This window comes from Amblyraja radiata, chromosome 3 (assembly GCF_010909765.2).
Source record: "Amblyraja radiata isolate CabotCenter1 chromosome 3, sAmbRad1.1.pri, whole genome shotgun sequence".
Taxonomy (NCBI): domain Eukaryota; kingdom Metazoa; phylum Chordata; class Chondrichthyes; order Rajiformes; family Rajidae; genus Amblyraja; species Amblyraja radiata.
Window position 1 is genome coordinate 27,920,060 of NC_045958.1, and position 22,067 is coordinate 27,942,126.

General features: G+C 43.3%; 1 protein-coding gene across 1 annotated transcript in view; it reads left to right on the top strand.

The window, feature by feature from the left end:
• Positions 1-22,067, top strand: part of srfbp1 (serum response factor binding protein 1) — a 230,732-nt gene that overhangs the window by 186,548 nt on the left and 22,117 nt on the right. The window contains exon 5 of the mRNA XM_033017499.1: positions 21,014-21,095. Coding sequence (XP_032873390.1) covers positions 21,014-21,095 — 82 coding nt within the window. The remainder of the gene's footprint in view (positions 1-21,013; positions 21,096-22,067) is intronic.

A 22,067-nucleotide genomic window follows, 5' to 3' on the forward strand; every position in this document is an offset into this window, starting at 1 on the left:
GTTGACTAGTTAACAGTGACTCCCAAGATATTAATTGTGGGGGTCTTGACAATGTAAGTGCCATTGATGTAATGGATAGGTGGTTGGAAACTTTGTTGAAAATTGTTATTGACTAGAACTTGCTTGGTGTAGACTTTACTTGACACTTTTCAGTCCATGCCTGAATATTGCCCAGGTCTTGCTGCATGTAAGTATGCGCAGCGCCATTTGCTGAGGAGTTGCAAATAGATGCAACATAATGAAATTGTCATCAACTTTCTGGCTTTATGGAAGGAAGATCATTGATGAAGCAACAGAGCATAGTTAGGCCTAGGCTATGGGCCCATGGATCTCCAATAGTGATGTCCTGGGCTGGGGTGATTTATGATAACAATAGCATCCTTGTATGAAATGTAACTCCAGCCACTGGAAATAGATACAAAATGCTGAAGTAACTTAGTTGGTTAGGCAGCATCTCTGGAGAAAATGGATGTGACATTTGGGGTCGGGACCCTTCATCAGACTGATCGTGGGAGAGGGAGTGGGAATTGGAAGCTAGAAAAAAATCAGGACAAATCAGGGCAGCAACAGATGACCTCAAGCAAGGCGGTTTACTGATAGGCAGATTATTGACTAGAGACAGGTGTGAGCCCAAGAGGGATACATAGTTGCGAACTGGTTAACGGACTATTAGTGAAGGGGGCAGGGGGGGCGGAGGTGTTTGTATAGGCCACCTATAATTGGAGAATTTAACGTTCATATCGCTGGGTGTAAGCTACCCAAGCAAAATATGATGTGCTGTTCCTCCAATTTGCTTGTGGCTTCACTCTGGCAATGGAAAAGCAGGACAGAAAGGTCAGTATGGGATTGAGACGGGGAATCAAACTGGTTAACAACTGGGAGATGGTACCGAGTCAATGCTTGGTCTCGTCAATGTACTATTGACTGAGACCAATAGAACCACGTCGGGAACATGGGATGCAGTAGAAATGGTTAGCAGAGGTGCATGTGAACCTCTGTTTCATCTGTAAGGACTGCTGGAATCCCTGGATGGAGTCAAGGGAAGAGGTATAATGTAGGTTTCCCCTTGATGCTCATTTTGACTGAAAGAAAATACCATGCTCTTCTCAAATTAGAAAATAACTTAGTGAAGCAGGCTATAATTTATCTAGCACAAATCATGTGTGTGAATTATGGTAATTCTACTTGCTTTCTGTAGCATTGAGTAATGTTCAATTTAATGTTAGCTCAATTTCTTGTAAGACAAATTTTACACAGTGGATCAGAGGCATCCACGCTGCTGTCAATAGGCCACAAAATTGTAAAGCCTATAAAAATCAACTCTGTTTCTACATATTTCTCATATTCTGTTTTTTGCAGTGGGAGTTCTTTTGGATACATCATGATAACTCAATCTAAGGCAAATTATCAATATTAATAAATATTTATAATCTTGAGACATATAAATTATTAGCTGTAGTGTTTTGAACTCCTATTCTCTATGTACATAAAAGCAATGCATGAAGTCAAGAAGACCAGGCAGACCTGTTGTGGATTGTAAAGAAAAATAGTAGTCAGGTTCATCTTTTTATTACTAGTGCAGACAGGTATATCTTAAATGCTGGAAGCTGAGCAGACTGCTATTTAGAAATGCAGACAGCAAGGCTGACACATGATGAATCACAGTTACGGTAACAAGGTCAGTTAGTCAAGATGTTTTAACAGTAATTTAGTATTATTTCTATGATGTTATTGGCTAATTATCACATTTACTTGTAGCTTCAATGAGACATCCTTGGTATGATTATGACCAGGTTGTGGCAGTCTGGATGAGGCCTACAGACAGTAGTTTCCATTTAACATGCTGAGTATAATGCATCCAGTGAAACCCATCTTACTGTTCATGCCATGGTTATTTTTAATCAATTACAAAGAACAGACATGTAGAGTGTTTTTACATCCTAGAGATATCTCATAGCCAAGAAACTACTTGAAGCTTGGCCACATATTTTGTATCCGGTCACAGTAATAGGCCTTTCTCACGGGGCGACTCGACGCAAGAGGTAACCAGAGTGAAGTGGTCGTGGTCTAGCACGATATCACACGATATAACGGGGGGTAGATAAAGAGTTCCCACGGTACTCGGCATTTCTGTTATTTGTGCGAGTGACTTGTCCGTCTCCTGAGCTTTCCCGTTAAATCTTGAATGAACATTGTGAACTGTGAAGTGTTGTTAAATCATCACGTGGCACAAATAATGTCACTTTTTTTTTCACACACTATAAATATCCTCCCTTGGTTGAATTGGCTCATTTGGAGACATGCCTGTACTAATGCCTTGACTTTACTGCAGGAAGATGCCACATTAATTAGACGATGTTAGTTGCGCCCAAGTTTAAATTTCCAACGTGTGTTTCAGAGTAAAGAGTCAGCGCAGAATCCTTGATAATCAAAAACTGTCTGAATCAGCAAGTTAGACACAAAATGCTGGAGTAACTCAGCGGGCCAAGCAGCATCTCTGGAGAAAAGGAATAGATTCCATTTTTGGTCGGGACCCTTCTTCGGGATGATAGTAGGGGGGAACTGGAAGCAAGAAAAGACCGGGACAAATCAGGGCCAACAACAGATGACCTCAATAGGGTATTTTGAAGAGGGGTCCCGACCCAAAATGTCGCCTAACCCTTTCCTCCAGAGATGCTGCCTGACCCACTGAGTCACTCCAGCACTTTATGTCTATATTTGGTTCCCTGATAGGCCAATTGTTGGCTAGGGATAGTGTGATCCCAAGAGGGAACCATCGTTGCAAACCTTGGACTGGTTAACCGACATTTACTGCATGGGGGAGGGGGGGGGGGGGGGGGGGCAGGAGGGGGGGAGCGGGGGAGAGAGAGAGAGAGTGTAAGTTACCTAAAATTAAATAATTCAATGTTCATAGTGAACACAGACACAAAATGTTGGAGTAACTCAATGGGTCAGGCAACATATCTGGAGAAAATGAACAGGTGGCTTTTGTGTCTATCTTCGGTAAAAACCAGCATCCGCAGTTCCTTCCTGCACAATGGATCTCAGTGTCAGTCTCTGACTCCCGTTGGCAGGCCATTCGGCCCACAGCTCGCCCAGCGATGACTAACCCATGTCACAGGGGGATGGTGTGAAGGCGGAGTTAGACTGAGCTTGATTAATGTTACGGTTGGGGAATGGGCCATAATATGGCCAGGGAAACGCTGTTATTCGTGACGCCCCCTCCGCCCTTTCCCAGCTGTTCTCAATCGCACCCCTGGCCACACAAAAATTTATACTTTAAGAAGGAATACACGGAACATTTAAACTCAGAACGCTTCTAACAGAGTGAGCCATGTGAGCACTTTGATCATTCTCCCTGTATTTGCATTTGACAAAATAGTCGGGGAAAAATGTTTAAAAGTGTTCATACCTTTTGCTATGCCTAATTGGCCCTTACCTCTGCGAAAATAGTCTGATATTCGTAGGTGAAATGTCACCAACAATAATTGATTCTATTATTAATTGACTAATAATTGACTCTATTAGCGGAAAGATGCAATTCTGATCTAATATTATCAATGCCTCTGTCTTTGGAAGCAACACCAGCAATTTATTAAATCTGACTACATGCGGCACAGTGGTAGAGTTGCTGCCTCACAGCCCCAGAGACCGGGGTTCGATCCTGACCATGGGTGCAGTCTGTATGGAGTTTGTATGTTCTCCCTGTGACCACGTGGGTTTTCTCCGAGTGCACCGGTTTCCTCTCACACTCCAGAGATTACAGGTTTGTAAGTTAATCGTCTTCGGTAACATTGTAAAATTGTCCCTGGAGTGTATAAGAATAGGTGGTCGGCGCGGACTCGGTGGGCCGAAGGGCCTGTTTCCGCGCTATATCTCTAAAATCTGAAGTTAGGTAATGTCTAAAGGAACTGCAGATGCTGGTTAATACGCACAAAAGGACACAAAATGTTGGTGTAACTCAACAGGTAAGTCAGATCTGGGAAGAAAAACATAAAAAGCTGGAGTAAGTCAGCGGGTCAGGCAGCATCTCTGGAGAAAAAGAATAGGTGGCAATTCGAATCGGAACCCTTCTTCAGACATCCTAATCGGAAATTGAGTCTGAAGATGTGTCTCGTCCCGAAACATCACCTATTTTTCTCCAGAGATGCTGCTTGACTCGCTGAGTTACTCCAGCTTTTTGTGTCTGTCTTCGGTTTAAACCAGCATGTGCAGTTCTCTCCTTACACGGGTCTCTGGAGAACATTGATTGGTAGCGTTCCGGACCCTGCTTCAGATTCAGATTCAGATTCAGATTCAATTTTAATTGTCATTGTCAGTGTACAGTACAGAGACAACGAAATGCATTTAGCATCTCCCTGGAAGAGCGACATAGCAAATGATTTAAATAAATAATAATAAGTGATAATAAGTGTCCGGGGGGTGGGGGGGTGATTGGCAGTCACCGAGGTACGTTGTTGAGTAGAGTGACAGCCGCCGGGAAGAAGCTGTTCCTGGACCTGCTGGTTCGGCAACGGAGAGACCTGTAGCGCCTCCCGGATGGTAGGAGGGTAAACAGTCCATGGTTGGGGTGAGAGCAGTCCTTGGCGATGCTGAGCGCCCTCCGCAGATAACGCTTGCTTTGGACAGACTCAATGGAGGGGAGCGAGGAACCGGTGATGCGTTGGGCAATTTTCACCACCCTCTGCAATGCCTTCCGGTCGGAGACAGAGCAGTTGCCATACCATACTGTGATGCAGTTGGTAAGGATGCTCTCGATGGTGCAGCGGTAGAAGTTCACCAGGATCTGAGGAGACAGATGGACCTTCTTCAGTCTCCTCAGGAAGAAGAGACGCTGGTGAGCCTTCTTGATCAGAGTTGAGGTATTGTGGGTCCAAGAGAGGTCATCGGAGATGTTGACTCCCAGGAACCTGAAGCTAGAAACACGTTCCACCTCCGTCCCGTTAATGTGGATGGGGGTGTGCGTGCCGCCCCTGGACTTCCTGAAGTCTACAATGAGCTCCTTGGTCTTCTTGGAGTTAAGGGCCAGGTTGTTGTCAGCGCACCATGCTGCTAAGTGCTGGACCTCCTCCCTGTAGGCCGACTCATCGTTGTTGCTGATGAGGCCAATCACCGTTGTATCATCTGCATACTTGATGATGGTGTTAGTACCATGTACAGGTGTGCAGTCATAGGTGAAGAGGGAGTAGAGGAGGGGGCTCAGCACACAGCCCTGTGGAACGCCGGTGTTCAGGGTGAGGGTTGAAGAGGTGTGCTTGTCTAACCTAACAGACTGGGGTCTGTTGGTTAGAAAGTCCAGTATCCAGTTGCAGAGGGAGGGGTCGATGCCCAGGTTACCGAGTTTGGTGATCAGTTTTGATGGTATAATGGTGTTGAATGCTGAGCTGTAATCGATGAACAGCATTCTTACGTAAGTGTCTCTGTTGTCGAGGTGGGAGAGGGCGGAGTGAAGTGCCGTTGAGATGGCATCCTCCGTACTCCTGTTCTTGCGGTAGGCAAACTGATAGGGATCCAGTGTGGGGGGTAGGCAGCTTTTGAGGTGTGCCAGGACCAGCCTCTCGAAGCACTTGGTGATGATGGGGGTAAGTGCAACTGGGCGGAAGTCGTTGAGGCTTGCCGCAGTGGAGTGTTTTGGCACTGGCACGATGGAGGTGGATTTAAGGCACGTGGGGACAACTGCTTGGGCTTCGGAAAGACTTCGATCGCTAGTCGGCGAGGACTCCGAGCTGTATCTCTCAAAGAAGTACATGTGAAAAATTTCTCACGGACCATAAAAATGCGGGACCTTTCAGTAAAGTCCCTTTTAAAGATTATAGTTATTTTCTTGAATCTCATTAACATAACTCATGAATAAGTTGATGTCCATATGCGGATGCAAATCTTTATTTTTTAAATTCAATCCCACAGAAGACAATTTTTACTCACCTTCTGTCCCCTCTGTCCAGCTTCCGGGTTCACCGTTCGCAGGAGTTCCCACGGTAAACGCAAGAGTTATTACGGATATCGCACTGGCCTCTACGTCCATATAATGTTGCAATGTTCAACCACAAGTGTACAAGTCAATCTTGGAGAAATTCAAGCTTGCTTGAATTTTCTCCCGAGTCAACAAGTTACATGATTACCTGCCGTTAGCGCCACGGTGGTCCACGAATGCCGTACGGTTATCGTACGAGGTTCTCACGATGTTCAACTCTGGTTACCTCTTGCGTCAAGTCGCCCCGTGAGAAAGGCCTATAAGGAATTTGCTCTCTGAAGTTCCATACACAGCAAAATAAGTCAGTTAAAGGACAGAAACATTCTTGTTAATTACTGGTGTTAAATTGGCAAATGTCAGGTTCAACACAACACAACACAACATACACTCACGCCAGATTTGTGAATCTGATGCTTGTATTCACAATTGAGCATTCAAAGCTTTACATTTCACACTTCTTCTCTCCTTATCTGACACCATTTTGTCTCCATTTCATCTCTAGCCTTTGTCCACCCATCTTCCAATCAAACCCCCCTCGCCTGTGTCCTCGTATCAATTGTCAGGCTTTGACTTGCCTCCACCTCTTTTCCAGCTTTCTCCCCCCTACTACAATCAGTTTAAAGAAAGGTCTTGACCCGACATGCCATCTATCCATGTCCTCTGCAGATGCTTGTCAATAGAAAATTGGTTGGCAGACAAGAAACAAAGAGTAGGGATTAACGGGTCCCTTTCAGAATTTCAGGCAGTGACTAGTGGTGTACCGCAAGGCTCGGTGCTGGGACTGCAGCTATTTACAATATATATTAATGATTTAGATGAAGGAATTAAAAGTAACATTAGCAAATGTGCAGATGACACAAAGTTGGGTGGCTGTGGGCACTGTGAAGAGGATGCTATGAGGATGCAGGGTGACTTGGACAGGTTGGGTGAGTGGGCAGATGCATGACAGATGCAGTTTAATGTGGATAAATGTGAGGTTATCCACTTTAGTGGCAAAAACAGGAAGGCAGATTATTTTCTAAATGGAGTCATGTTGGGAAAAGGGGAAGTACAACGGGATCAGGGGGTCCTTGGTCATCAGTCAATGAAAGTAAGCATGCAGGTACAGCAGGCAGTGAAGAAAGCAAATGGCATGTTGGCCTTCATAACAAGAGGAGTTGAGTATAGGAGCAAAGAGGCCCTTCTGCAGTTGTACAGGGCCCTAGTGAGACCACACCTGGAGTATTGTGTGCAGTTTTGGTCTCCCAATTTGAGGAAGGACATTCTTGCTATTGAGGGAGTGCAGCATAGGCTCACCAGGTTAATTCCCGGGATGGCGGGACTGTCATATGCTGATAGAATGGGGCGGCTGGGCTTGTATCCTCTGGAATTTAGAAGGATGGGAGGGGATCTTATTGAAACATAAGATTATTAAGGGTTAGGACACGCTAGAGGCAGGAAACATGTTCCCGATGTTGGGGGAGTCCAGAACCAGGGGCCACAGTTTAAGAATAAGGGGAAAGCCATTTCGAACGGAAATGAGGAAAAACTTTTTCACACAGAGAGTTGTGAGTCTGTGGAATTCTCTGCCTCAGAGGGTGGTGGAGGCTGGTTCTCTGGATCTTTTTAAGAGAGAGCTTTTAAAGATAGCGGAATCAGGGGATATCGGGAGAACGGGGTACTGATTGTGGATGATCAGCCATGATCACATTGAATGGCAGTGCTTGCTCGAAGGGCCGAATGGCCTACTCCTGCACCTATTGTCTATTGTCTATTGACACGCTGAGTTACTGCAGCACTTTGTGCTTTTTTTTGTACAACTGAATCTGCAGATCTTTGTGTCTCCATTCAAAGGTATTAAATCAAGGTAATGACGTACAGAAGTGAGTTCATCCTACAATTAATAATTATGTCTGTATTTCTGGCAGAGAGCAGTGTTTTAGTGTTAGTCACGTACAGCACGGAATCAGGTCCTTTGACTCAACTCGTCCCTGCCGGCCAAGATGCCTCATCTAAGCCAGTCCCATTTTTCCATATTTGGGCAATATCGCTCAATCTTTCCTGTCCATGTGACTGTCCACGTGCCTAAGATAATATTATAATACTTACCTCAACTACCTTCTCTGGCAACTCATTCCAAATACTCACCAGCCTCTGAGAGAAAAAGTTATCTCTCTGTATTAAGTCTTGCCCCTCTCACCTTAAAACTAGGTCCTCTTATTTTTGATTTTCCCACAGTGGGTAAAAGACTATGAGCATTTACCCTATATTTACCCCTCATGATTTTATACACCTCTATAACATCACCGCTCAGCCTCCTACACTACATTTGGGGCAGCACCGTAGCGCAGCGGTAGAGTTTCTGCCTTACAGCGCTGTGTAGCCGAGTTTGATCCTGACTATGGGTGCTGTCAGTACCGAGTTTGTATGTTCTCCCTGTGACTGCGTGGGATTTTTGATTTATTTTTTAATTCTATGCATTTTTCGTTCTTGATTCTTCATGCTCAGATCTTCATTACTGACCATGCACTTATTTTAAATCAACATTAAAACAAAAGTAGGATTTGACCCAGATTAAAACTCAACTCAAAACAATTAATTGCACTTCAAGTATAATTACATTAACTTTTCTGTACTTAATTTAAGACTTATCCAATATATTTTTTAAAGTATTTAAATGAGATATAATGATTTCAATGGAATTGAAATGTGGTATAGTGTCACAAATTAACCACACAGTGCAGTTTCCAGTGAATAGTTATCATGGAGTGGAGTGAAATAATGAACTTTCAAGTGAAAGCACTATGTTATATTTGGGGCAGCACAATGGCGCAGCAGTAGAGTTGCTGCCTTCCAGCGCCATATACCTGGGTTAGATCCTGACGATGGGTGCTGTCTGTACAGAGTTTGTACGTTCCCCCTGTGACTACGTGGGATTTCTCCAGGTATTCCACTTTCTCCCCACATTCCAAAGAGGTGCCGGTATGTTTGTTAATTGGCTTCCGTAAATTGCAAATTGTCCCATGTGTGTAGGGTGGTGCTCGTGTACAGGTGATCGTTGGTCGGTATGGGCCAAAGGGCCTGTTCCACGCTGTATCCCAAGTCTAAAGTCTCAACAATCATTAGTGTCAGTTTGCAGTGCTGTTTATGATATTACTTCTGTCTGAAGGAGGGTCTCGACTCAAACCGTCACCCATTCCTTCTCTCCAGAGATGCTGCCTGTCCCGCTGAGTTACTCCAGCTTTTTGTGTCTATCTTCGGTTTCAACCAGCATTTGCAGTTCCTTCCTACACACTTCTGTTTAAGATGCGGGCTTCAACAGATGCAGATTTTCTTGAATTACTGCACTAGACAAACATAATTTTAATAAAATCAGCCAGTGGATACAATCTCAGTGTCTGTGGTGGTTTGTCACGCCTGATATTTGCTAATTTTAAATTCTAAAGTTGTTAAAAAAACAGAGTGTGTTTAGGTTGTGTATTTTTCCACAGTAACAAATTCCTTAAAGTATTACATACAATGAATATAGTGTGTGAAATGTTTGTGTCTCTGGTTCAGTTGATGTTTGTTGAATGTACAGCTGTAAATGGATTTGAAGCTTTTAATTCCATTAGGATGAATAGTCATTCTTTGTTACCTCCTGTGTACTTGCAGGCAACTTGTTGATAAAGAAAATGTTCTTCAAAATCACATTAAGACAATTTATCTAAGGTGAAAGACAAAAAAATTACTAACTTATCCCAAAGGTATTGTGTGGTGTTTAGTTGATTGCTTAATACCAGATATTTTGAAAACTGGAGCAGTTGTAATGGGCAAACTGACTATACTGAGTAGAGTTTCTGAACAGTGCAAGTTCTCAGGTAAAAGAAGCATTTTATCATCATGTTCCAAAGAAAATTATGTGTCATAGATGTGTACTGTGCAATTTGTTATTTGCTTCATAACTGGAAATATTTTTTACAGCAAAAACTGAAACTCGGCACAAAATATGTAGTCAGCAGTTGAATTGACCTTCAGTTGAACTATTTATATCTTGTGGGGCTGAGTGGTGAGATGCGGGGCTGTAAATGGAAGAGGGCAGGAAAATGGAAGAGATCTTGTGTTCCGCTATCAAGATGAGCGTTGAAATCACTCTGCCATTTCTCACCTTAAACCTCTCTGCATTGTTAAACCCCTGTCCCACGGTGAGAGTCCACCCACGAGTTATCCTGAGTTAAAAACAAATCAAACTCGTGCTATTCACGTAGAATGAACGTAGCGGGAACGTCGGAGCTCGTGGACGTAACTTAGCGACTCGTAACGCCAACGGCTTGTACTTGGGAAATGTGTTAACTCGTGAAAATATTTCAACATGTTGAAAGATTTCCACGAGTCAAATATACTCTTGAAGGAAAATGTTGATACTTTTAAACTCGTTGTAATACCGTAGTAGCCCGTGAGTTTACCGTAGTGACTCATGAGTTTACCGTATTAAATCGTAGGTTTGGCCTGAGTGCCAGAAGTGACATGTTGAGGATTAGTCAGATCTTAATGGAAAATTTTACAGTGATCTAACAATTCATTTTCAGTGAGTAATGCCTTTCAATGATTGATGCCAGATCTTGAACAAATGCAGTTCAAATGGACACCCGTTGCCTTAGCACAGCATGGCTTTTAGTATTACTAACTCTTAGGGAAGGGCAAGGATCAGTTAGTGATGCAGCTCAATCAAACATTCAATGCAGGACAATGTTGAGTTGATGCAGCTTCATTGAGTTGTCCTGGTTTTCTTTGGAAAGCGAGTTAAGCCTTTCTCAGATGCAATCGTAATGTGATTCATCTCAAGTTAAAGAGGCAAATGCAACAAGTTTGAGCAATTTTGGAAGGATTGTTTCTTGAAACAAACTGCTCTAAAATGTTTTGACATACGTTTCAGGAAGTTTGGAAGGAAGGAATTGTGGATACTAGTTTAAACCAAAGATAGATACAAAATGATGGACTGACTCAGCTGGTCAGGCAGCATCTCTGGAGAAAAGAAATAGGTGATGTTTCGGGTCGAGATCGTTCTTCAGGCTGGGTCTTAGCCTGAAGAAGGGTCCCGTCCCGAAACGTCGCCTACTCCTTTTCTCAAGAGATGTTGCCTGGCCCGTGGAGTTACTCGAGCATTTTGTGTCTATCTTTGGTTTAAACTAGCATCTGCAATTCCTTCCTTCCAAACATCCGGAAACGCATGTCAAAACATTTAAAAGGTATAAACACATAGCAAATAGGTGCAGGAGTAGGCCATTCAACCCTTTGAGCCAGCATTGCCATTCAATATGATCAAGGCTGATCATCCAAAATCAGTGCCCCGTTTCTGCGTTCTCCCCATATCCCTTGATTCCGTAACCCTAAGAAATTTAACCATGGGAGGCTTTTTATAGTGAAAAATAAAACTGCATGACATCATTTTTATCATGTGATGATATTTCCACACGTCGGTAGTCGTTGTTGGCTCAAGAGTAACTCGGAAGAGGAACTTGTTAACTCGGGAGAGGAACTTGGTACATCGCAGAAATGAGAAGTAAACGGCAAACTTAGACATACACGTGGGAACTCGTTGAAACTCGTGAACATAGAATCTCGTAGAAAACCACGAGTTTGATTTTTTTCTTTAACTCGGGATAACTCGTGGGTGGACTCGCACTGTGGGACAGGGCTATCACGATGTTGATTGCTTTTTTGAATCTATGCACTTTTCTTTCTTGATCCCTCATGCTTAGATCTTCATTACTCACCCTACACTTTTTTTTAAATCAACATGCCTAAAAATAAGAATATGACCCAGACTTAAACTTAACTCAAAACAATTAATTACACTTCAAGTATATTTGCATTAACTTTTTTGTACTTAACTTAATACATATTTAATATTTTTCAATATATATTTAAATGAGATATAATGGAATTGAAATGTGGTAGAGTGTCCCAAGTTAACCACACGGTGCATTTTCCAGTGAATAGTTCTCATGGAGTGAGGTGAAATAATAAACTATCAGATGAAAGCACTAACTGCCCAGAGTTTGTGGTGAGAGGTGGGCCAACCGTGCACACAGCTCACCTGCGAATGAAGATGATGCTTTCCAAGTACAACTGGCTACTTCTTAGCAAGACCTTTTTGTGTATAAATCCTGTTATGGGGTCAATAGTGGGATGAGTTGGGGTCAATAGTGGGATGGAGGGAGAACAAGCTCCATCCATGAAAGTATTGATAAAAAAATTAACAATTGGCTAATCATTCAAAAACACGAAATATTGAATATGAATATATTTTTAATGGTTCATTAAAACCATTAAAAATATATTTTAGATTAGATTTAGATATAATTTAGATATAATTTTAGATATAATTTATTGCCACACAGCCAGGCTGGTGGAAATTTGGGTTGTCTGCAGCGATACAATAATAAAGAAATCACAACCTACAATAAAACTGTAACACAAACATCCACCACAGCATTCATCACTGTGGTGGAGGGCACAAAATTTGGCCAGTCCTCCTCCATTTCCCCCCCCCCGTGGTCAGGACCAGAGTCCAGAGTCAGTCCAGGATCGGCTCTTCCTCACCGGAGACCGCGGCTTTAAGTTGTTGTAGGCCGCAGGCCGGCGGTCAAGATTTAAAGTCCCCGCCGCAGCCAGAAGCACCGTAGACTGCAGGGCCGGCGGTCGAAGCTCCCCTCCAGAGGTGATGGTAAGTCCATGCCGGACCCGCGGTAGAAGTCGGCCGCGGGCCGGCAGTGATGGCTTCTTCTTCCCCCGGGTCCCCAACGTGTAGACGCCGCACCAGCTGGAGCTCTGCAGACCGCGGCTTCAGGCTGCGACTTCAGGCTGTCGGCTGCCCCGGGCCAGTGAAACGGAGCGCTCCCCTCCAGCGAGGGCTCACCCGCTCCACGCCGAGAGTCCACGCTGCGCCCGTCGCTGAAGCCCCGGGCGCGTTTCCGGGAAAGGCCGCGTCGATCCTTGATGTTAGGCCACGGGGGAGGCGACCTGGAAAAAACTCGCCTCTCCATGGAGGAGGCGACCGAAGCGGTTTCCCCCTCACCCCCCCACACCACCCCCCCACATAAAACACACAAAGAAACATTAAATACAGACTTTAAAACATACTAAAAAAATAAAAAAAGTTGAAAAACTGACGAGCTGCATGACATGGCTGCTGCCAGAGCAGCGTCCCCTAATTGGCTTCCTATTTAAAAAGTTAAAACAATATTTAAAGCGTGGAAAAGCAAAAACAGCTAAATGTTAAATTAAACATATATAAGTTAATCCTTATTTCTTCCATTGAATCATCGGGCAAGGATCACAGCTACTCCACGGAATCTAACGTTGGAACTTTGTTGTCACTAGAGCATAATTACCAGTAAACTCGCAAACATGCAAGTTTGGGGCATCTACATTTGCACTTATCATGAATTGAATGCAATTAAATGAAGAAATTCTTCTCAGAAACTGACCCAATTCTGCAGCCTTGCCAGGTTTGTAGGTTAATTGGCTTGGTAAAATTGTAAATGGTCCCGTGTGTGCAGGATCGTGTTGGTGTGCAGGGGTTGCTGGTCGCCGCAGATTTGGTGGGCCGATGGGCCAGTTTCCATGTTGTATCTAAACTAAAAAAATTAAACTAATCCTATGCAGGCCACGAGCCATGTTTGTGAATACTCTGTAAATACACAACTGAAAAAAATATATATTTTGAAAGATTGTCATTTTTATGAGAGCAGATATGGTTAAAAAAAAAGTGCAGTCTTACTCTACAGGTAATCTGCAATAGATATAGATTCTTGTTCGGTGAGGTGGCATGAGCTGAAGGGTTTTCCAAAAGAACATGCTTATTCTGGCTAAAATAAATTGCCCCTCCCAAGTTTGCATATATAGCAAAACATATATCATTTTGTGCATTTAATATTTCTGATTTTGCTTTGAAATAACACCACCAAATAAATGGTCAGGTTATTTAGATGTTTTTAATTTGTTGGGTGGATTGCTGTATAAGTAACTTGCATGACATGGAAAATTAATTAATTGGCTGTAAAGTGTACTTAAACTAATAAGCATAATGTGTTCTTACTAAATATAGATCTATTTTCTCTTATTCAGGTTCAAACAACACATGAACTTGTAAACATTCTGTCAAAATTTGCTGTGGCGACGTATTGATTTAACCTTTTCTATTTAGATTTTTTTATTTTTTGTGTGGCAGTTTGCTAAACCTGCAAGCTTAAAATAGTATAGCAGGGGAAACCTGGCATTTGAGACTTGAGTGAACAGACAGGCAGCTGTGTGTCTCCTCAACAAATTGGACGGAAAGATTGTGAAAATGCCAATGCATACAAGGAACTGTGAATTAGAGTGGGTAAATCCAATCGAAAATTCAGTATAGAAGCTAATGGAAGGGGAAAAAATCTGAATTTCAAAAAAAAGCAAATCAAAAGAACAAAGCAAATCAAAGTAAATCCAAATCTTTTAATAGAATTAAACGTCACCTATTCATGTTCTCCAGAAAACGGTCTTTTTTGTAAACCAGCATCAGCAGTTTCTTGTGTCTCCTTCTTAATAAAAATGAATTCCATTTTAAAGTTTATTTTAACTATTAGAAACAGAAGGCATAAACCTAATTTATGAAATTTATGTTTTGTTTAGTTTATTATTGCCACGTGTACCACCACGTGCCACCGAGGTACAGTGAAAAGTTTTTTTTTGTGTTCTATCCAGTCGGCGAAAAGACCATACATGATTACAGTCAAGCTGCCCACTGTGCACAGATACAGGATAACGGGTATAATGTTTAGTGCAAGATAAAATCCGATTAAAGATAGTTTGATGGGTTCCAATGAGGTAGATGGGAGGTCAGGACCATTCTCTAGCTGGTGAGAGGGCCGTCAGTTGCCTGATATCTTCTGGGAAGAAACTGTCCCTGGATCTGGAGGTATGCGTTTTCAAACTTTTGTACCTCCTGCCTGACAATGGGAGAGGGGAGAAGAGGAAGTGAGACAGGTCCTTGAATATGCTGACCCCCCTGCTGGGACAGCCTGAAATGTAGATGGAATCAATGGAAGGGAGGTTGGTTTGTGTGATGTTCTGGGCTACGTCCACAACTCTCTGAAATTAATCCCCTTTCAGTGGAATTGGTTGGATAGCAGTAAATTAGCACACTAAGTGTCTAAATGGGGTTCTGATAAAGGAAATAACTTGGTTCTTAACTTTGCTTGGCATGTATAGTTTGTGTTTTCCGATGCGAGTGGTAATGTCAGCATTTGCGTACATTGCAGATTTTCGTAGCAAATCACAAACCTTCAAATAACAGGTAAACACAACCCAAGCTCATTACTTCTTTCCAACCTGTCCATCTAAATGGATCAGGAAGGCTGGGAGTATTTTCAAGGATGAGTACCATCCTGGCCATTCTCATCATCAAAGGCTTCAAAGGCTTATCATAGCAATCCTGGCCTTGCTTAGTGGAGATACTCCCGGTGCCCTATCTCTTACCACCCTTTCTTCAACTTAGACATAGAAACATAGAAAATAGGTGCAGGAGTAGGCCATTCGGCCCTTCGAGCCTGCACCGTCATTCAATATGATCATGGCTGATCATCCAACTCAGTATCCCGTACCTGCCTTCTCTCCATACCCCCTGATCCCTTGAGCCACAAGGGCCACATCTAACTCCCTTAAATATAGCCAATGAACTGGCCTCAACTACCTTCTGTCCTCAAATCCTCAGGAACTACTCCAGAATCTAAAGAGTTTTGAAAAATTATCACTAATGCATCCACTATTTCTGGGGCTACTTTCTTAAGTACTCTGGGATGCAGCCTATCTGGCCCTGGGGATTTATCGGCCTTTAATCCATTCAATTTACCTAACACCACTTCCTGGCTAACCTTGATTTCACCCGGCTAACGTGGATTTCACTTGAACTCAGTCATAAAAACACCAGACCACCTTCCAATTTATTCATTACTACTTCCTATTTCTTAAACACGTATGTATCCAAGCTGCTGCTTGGGTTCCAAGTTTTCTTACACGTGTTACTTAAAAAATCAACGAGAAGACTTGCACTTAGAACCTTTCATGAGCTCAGGGTAGTCAGATCTCAATGGGTCAGGCAGCTTCAGTGGAGAGAATGAACAGACAATGTTTCAAATTGGGATCCTTCTTCGGGCTGGAAGATTGCAACCTTCACGTGGTCCGCCCTGTTTCGACTAATGCAATCAACTCGACATGCACAAATGGAAGATCAAATAGAACAAGTTGTCCAACAACTTTAGGCTGTGCACGCCACACAAAAGAAGAAGAAGAAGTTCCTTCTTCAAACTGAACAGTAAAAGGGGGTTGGTTTGGTCACAGGTAGATACTGTATGGCGGTCAAAAAGGCTTTTGGCACATCGGCCTTCATCAATCAGAGTATTGAGTATCGAAATTGGGAGGTCATGTTGCAGTTGTATAAGACGTTGGTGAGACGGTATTTAGAGTATTGTTTAAGAAAGAACTGCAGATGCTGGATAATCGAAGGTAGACAAAAATGCTGGAGAAACTCAGCGGAAGCGAAGGAATAGGTGACGTTTCGGGTCGAGCCCTTCTTCAGACTCAATTGAGTATTGTGTTCAGCTCTGGGCACCTTTTTTTTGGAAAAATGTTGTCAAGCTGGAAAGGGTACTGAGAAGATTTACGAGGATGTTGCCAGGACTAGAGGGTCTGAGCTATAAGGAGTTGAGTAGGCTGGGACTATATTCCTTGGAGTGCAGGAGGATGAGGGGTGATATTATGGAGGTGTATAAAATCATGAGAGGAATAAATTGGGTAGATGCAGCAGTAGCCGTAATTGTCAAGAGTAGGTGAATCGAGGACCAGAGGACATAGGTTTAAGGTGAAGGGGATAAGATTTAATACGAATCTGAGGGGTAACTTTTTCACACAAAGGGTGGTGGGTGTATGGAACAAGCTGCCAGATGATGTAGCTGAGGCTGGGACTATCCCAAAGTTGAAGAAACAGTTAGACAGGTACATGGATAGGACAGGTTTTGAGGGATACGGACCAAGCACAGGCAGGTGGGTCTAGTGTAGCTGGGACGTGTATGGGCAAGTTTCCACACTGCATCACTCTATGACTCGATCTAAACTGAACAATATAGCACAAATATAAATATGAATGATAGAACAATATAGTCTGAAGAAGGGTCCCGAGCCAAGGGTCACCCATCTTTTTTCTCCAGAGATGCTCCTCCAGAGAGTCACTCCACCAATCTGTTTATATTTTTGGTATAAACCAGCATCAGCAGTTCCTTGTTTAGAGATAAAGCACAAAAGTTGTTTGCCCAATAATCAAACTAGTAATAAGTCCATTTCGTATAATATTACACTGGAAAGTGCACTTTCATTTTTTTTGTAATCACTGCTAAGACATTGGTAATAAAGCATTTGTTGTCCAAACTGCCATGTGTTCACATGTTGGTGGGTTTTTTCAATGTCACTTTCAATTCATAGCCAATTTTCTCCCATAATAAGTTGTAACTGTAATCACAAGTTCACAAAGTATAGTAGAATTAGACCATTAGGTCTACTCCGTCATTCAATCATGGCTGATCTCTGCCACCTAATCCCACTTTTCTGCCTTCTCCCCACAACCCTTGACACCCGTTCTAATCAAGAACTTGTCCATCTCTGCCTTAAAAATATCCACTGACGAGGCCTCCACAGCCCTGTGTGGCAACGAGTTCCGCAGATTCACCACCTTCTGACAAATGAATTTCCTCCTCACCTCCTTTTTAAAAGAATACCCTTTAATTCTGAGGCTATGACCTCTGGTCCTAGACTCTCCCACCAGTGGAAACATCTTTTCCACATCCACTATATCTGTGCCTTTCATTATTATTTATGAATTTATGAATCCTTTATGAATTTCAAGAATCTCTAAGAAATCAGTCATATTTTAGTGAACTTTTGAATTGTGACTGAAAATAAGCATGAACATTTCAAACTTTACTGAAATCTTTTCTATTGGTGAGTACAAAATTGCTGTTAGAGACATTTTTTGGAGCTTCGGATCTTGGGAAGTGTTATTTCCCTGCAAAGATGGCGGCGCGCACAGTCGCAGCGGCCCCTCGGGAGATAGTCGGAGCATTAAAAAGTGAGTGTTGTGTGTTTTGTCCAGTCTGTCCAAGATATATGTACTGCAGGAACATGCTCCTAAACATCGGGGCAAACCACGGTAGTAATACGGGCGCGTTTTGGTGCGATTTAGACCAAATACGCCGCTATGGACTACTACTACCGGCTGCGAAGCCAAACATATCGGCCGCAGATATGAATACGACCGGAGAGAGGAGGCGGGAGAGGAGAGAGAGGAGGAGGAGGAGACGCAAGCGGTGTGAGAGGAGGCAGAAACGGGGTAAAAGAGCAGGGTCTTACACGAGGCGGAGACGGGGGGAAAAGAGCAGGCATTCATGCTAGGCTAACAGCTAACCCAACCCGACCGGCAGTGCCCTCGCTTCTCCTCTCTAATGTCCGCTCCCTGGACAACAAATTTGACGAACTGCATCTTCTCAAAACAACATACAGGGGTATAAGAGACTGCTGTGTGTTTGTTTTCACGGAATCATGGCTCCACGGTAACATCCCGGACTCGGCGATACAGCTGGAGGGAATGACATCGTTCCGTGCGGACAGAGAGGCAGCTAGCTCTGGTAAGAGCCGAGGTGGAGGCCTGTGCTTGTACATAAACAAGGACTGGTGTGTGAACGCTACGATAGCCGGGAAACACTGCTCTCCGTTGATAGAATTCCTCATCATGAAATGTCGGCCTTTCTATCTGCCGAGGGAATTCTCCGTTGTTTTTGTTGTGGCTGTATATGTTGCTCCAAGTGCTAATGCAAATTCTAAGGCCAACGAAGCACTGGGAGCTCTGCATGACACCGTCAGTGAGTTCCAGACCAAATATCCTGACAGCTTTATTGTGGTGGCCAGGGATTTTAATCACACCAGCCTTAAGACTGTGCTCCCAAAATTCAAGCAATATGTGGATTTTGAGACCGGGGGAGAGAACATCTTGGACTTGGTTTACACCAACACCCCAGAGGCCTATAAGGCAGCCCCACGCCCTCACCTGGGCCACTCTGACTACATTTCAGTTTTTAACACCAGCCTACAGACCTCTGCAAAAACAAGTCAGAGCGGAGAGAAAACACACCAGGGTCTGGCCAGAGGGAGCAGCCTCAGCACTGCAGGATTGCTTCCTGCACACTGACTGGGATGTGTTCAGGACAGCAGCATCCTATGATGACCTCATCAACATCGAGGAGTACGCAGAGACTGTAACCAGCTACATTGCCAAGTGCACCGAGGATGTCACTATCATGAAAACCTTCACTGCACGTGGAAACGAAAAGCCATGGATGACAGCAGAGGTGCGCTCGCTGCTGAGGGCTCGTGATGCAGCCTACAGAGCCGGTAACACAGCCGCTCTTCGATCTACCAGGACTGCACTGGAAAAAGGAATCAGGGCAGCGAAACGTGCCTACGTGGGGAAAATCCAGGGACACCTCTGTGACACAGGAGACACCAGGAGGATGTGGAAGGGAATCCAAACACTGACGGGGTACAAGGCAAGGCAGCAGGTAACTGACACGGACACTTCTCTCCCAGATGAACTGAACAACTTCTTTGCACGTTTTGATGCAGCAAACACCACACCTCAACACCACCCTGTGTCACTGGATCTTGGACTTTCTGACAGAGAGACCGCAGTCAGTCCGTGTTGGGAAGAACACTTCAGGCTCGATCACGCTGAGCACCGGCTCCCCTCAAGGCTGTGTGCTCAGCCCGCTGTTGTTCACATTGCTCACACATGACTGTGCTGCCAGATTCAGGGACAATAAGATCATAAAATTCGCGGATGACACAACAGTGGTGGGACTCATCAGCGGAGATGACGAATCAATATACAGGGAGGAAGTAAAACAACTAGTGGACTGGTGCGGCAAAAATAATCTAGAATTAAATGTCGACAAAACAAAGGAGATGGTTGTCGACTTCAGGATGGCGCAGCCAAAGCATACACCCCTCAACATCAGTGGCACCACAGTGGAGAGAGTGGAGAGCATAAAGTTCCTCAGTGTGCAAATTACAGACAGCCTCACCTGGTCCAGGAACGCCACTGGGACTGTCAAACGGGCCCATCAGCGACTGCACTTCCTGAGGAAACTAAAACAGGCCTCACTCCCCACCAACATCCTCAGGACTTTCTACAGGGGTATGGTGGAGTCTGTACTCACGTACTGCATAAACACGTGGTACTCCAACTGCAACTGCTCGGACAGGAAAGCTCTGCAGAGGGTAGTGAGGGGATCAGAGAGGATCATTGGCGTCTCCCTACCCTCGGTACAATAACTGTTCCAGAGCCGCTGTCTGAAAAAAGCTCAGAGAATTGCTAAGGACAAACTGCACCCCCTCCATATACACCTGGATCTCCTGCCATCAAGCAAGAGATATCGCAGCATCAAAGCCCGGACTACAAGACTGCTAAACAGCTTCCTGCCACAGGCTGTGAGGCTGCTAAACAGTCACTCTGTACTCACAGTCACCTGATTCTGCGGCTTGGCACGGACACTTTAATAACTGGCACTGGCCACTTTAATGGATTGGATTGGATTGGATTGTTTTTAGTGTTATTATGTGTGAAATGTTTTAAATTTCATGTGCGATGCTCTGGTATTCCCTGGGAAACGTCTTTTCATTTTGCACTGTACAACTGTTGCTTGCAAGATGACAATAAAGGTTGATTGATTGATTGATTGATTGATTAATTTCCATATATGTAGTCAACTCCTTAAGATAGTACTATGTCTGAGGCAGTCACTGATTAAGCAAAAATATACACTGATTAAGCAAAGGTTTTCTTTATGTTGTTTGCTGCAGAGGAGTGAGATGTTGTTACGAAGGGGCTTTATTACAAAATATATATGGTTCTAAACCTGTTTGTGCTGCAGTGACTAATCTCTTCAATATTAATTGTGTATTAATAATTTTCTTTGTCCTTTGAACATGCAGCCAAACTCCACAACAGAGGAACGAGCTATTGCAAGGATCGCATCACATCCACTCGTGTGCAAAAAAATCACAGCTATTAAAGGTAAATTAAAAATTAATGTAAAACTAGAAGTAATGAAGAAAGGGTTTGACCCAAAACATCACCAATCCATGTTCTCCAGAGTGCTTCAGTACTTGCTGAGTTGCTCCAGTACTCTGTGTCCTTTAATGAAGAAACCTCTGTATTCATGACCCTGCATGTATTGCTACCTGTGAAACAAGTTTGCTCAGTCCATTGATAGATAGTATGTTTAGAAGTTAAACCTTTAAAAATAAAACTACAATTTTTGACAGCCACGATAAACTAAAATTTTGAATAAAAATTCGCCATTTGGATTCATGAATTTGAAGACATTAAGCAAGATTCTGAACTCTCACATTGTATATTAACCATGATGGAACTTATGGGGAGAAGAACCCAAGGGAGAAACCTGAGTGGGGTGTCACTGAATGCTGAAATACATTATTTTTGTTTTGTTTTATGGCCATGCTTTTCAAAAGTATGAATCAAAATTACAGCTAGAATCAGTTTGATCATAAGAGATAGGAGTAGAATTAGGCCATTCGTCTCATCAAGTCTACTCTGCCATTCAATCATGGCTGATCTATATCTTAACCCCAATCTCCAGGTTTCTCCCCATAACCTCTGAGACCTGTACTAATCACAGTTTGGGTCTCTTCTCTTACAGCTCTGAGCATTTTCAGTTAAAAACTTTTAACATTTCATTCTGCAGCTGGTGCATGCTCTGTGAAAAGTATTAAAAATATAGACTTTGTAGTTTATATCTTAATATCATTCATTAGGCTGGTAAAAACATATGTGTTGCATATTACAGTAAAGTTTGTGAAATTTCTGAATGTTTCCTACATTGCAACGGCCACTAAATGGGCTGGAAAGTAATTTGGGATCTCTGAAACATGCTGAAAAAATGATTATGTGATTTTATATATTTGAATTAGCTTTAATCAAAAATCCTAGCTCAAGTGGAACAAGACCAGATATAATCTGTTTTAG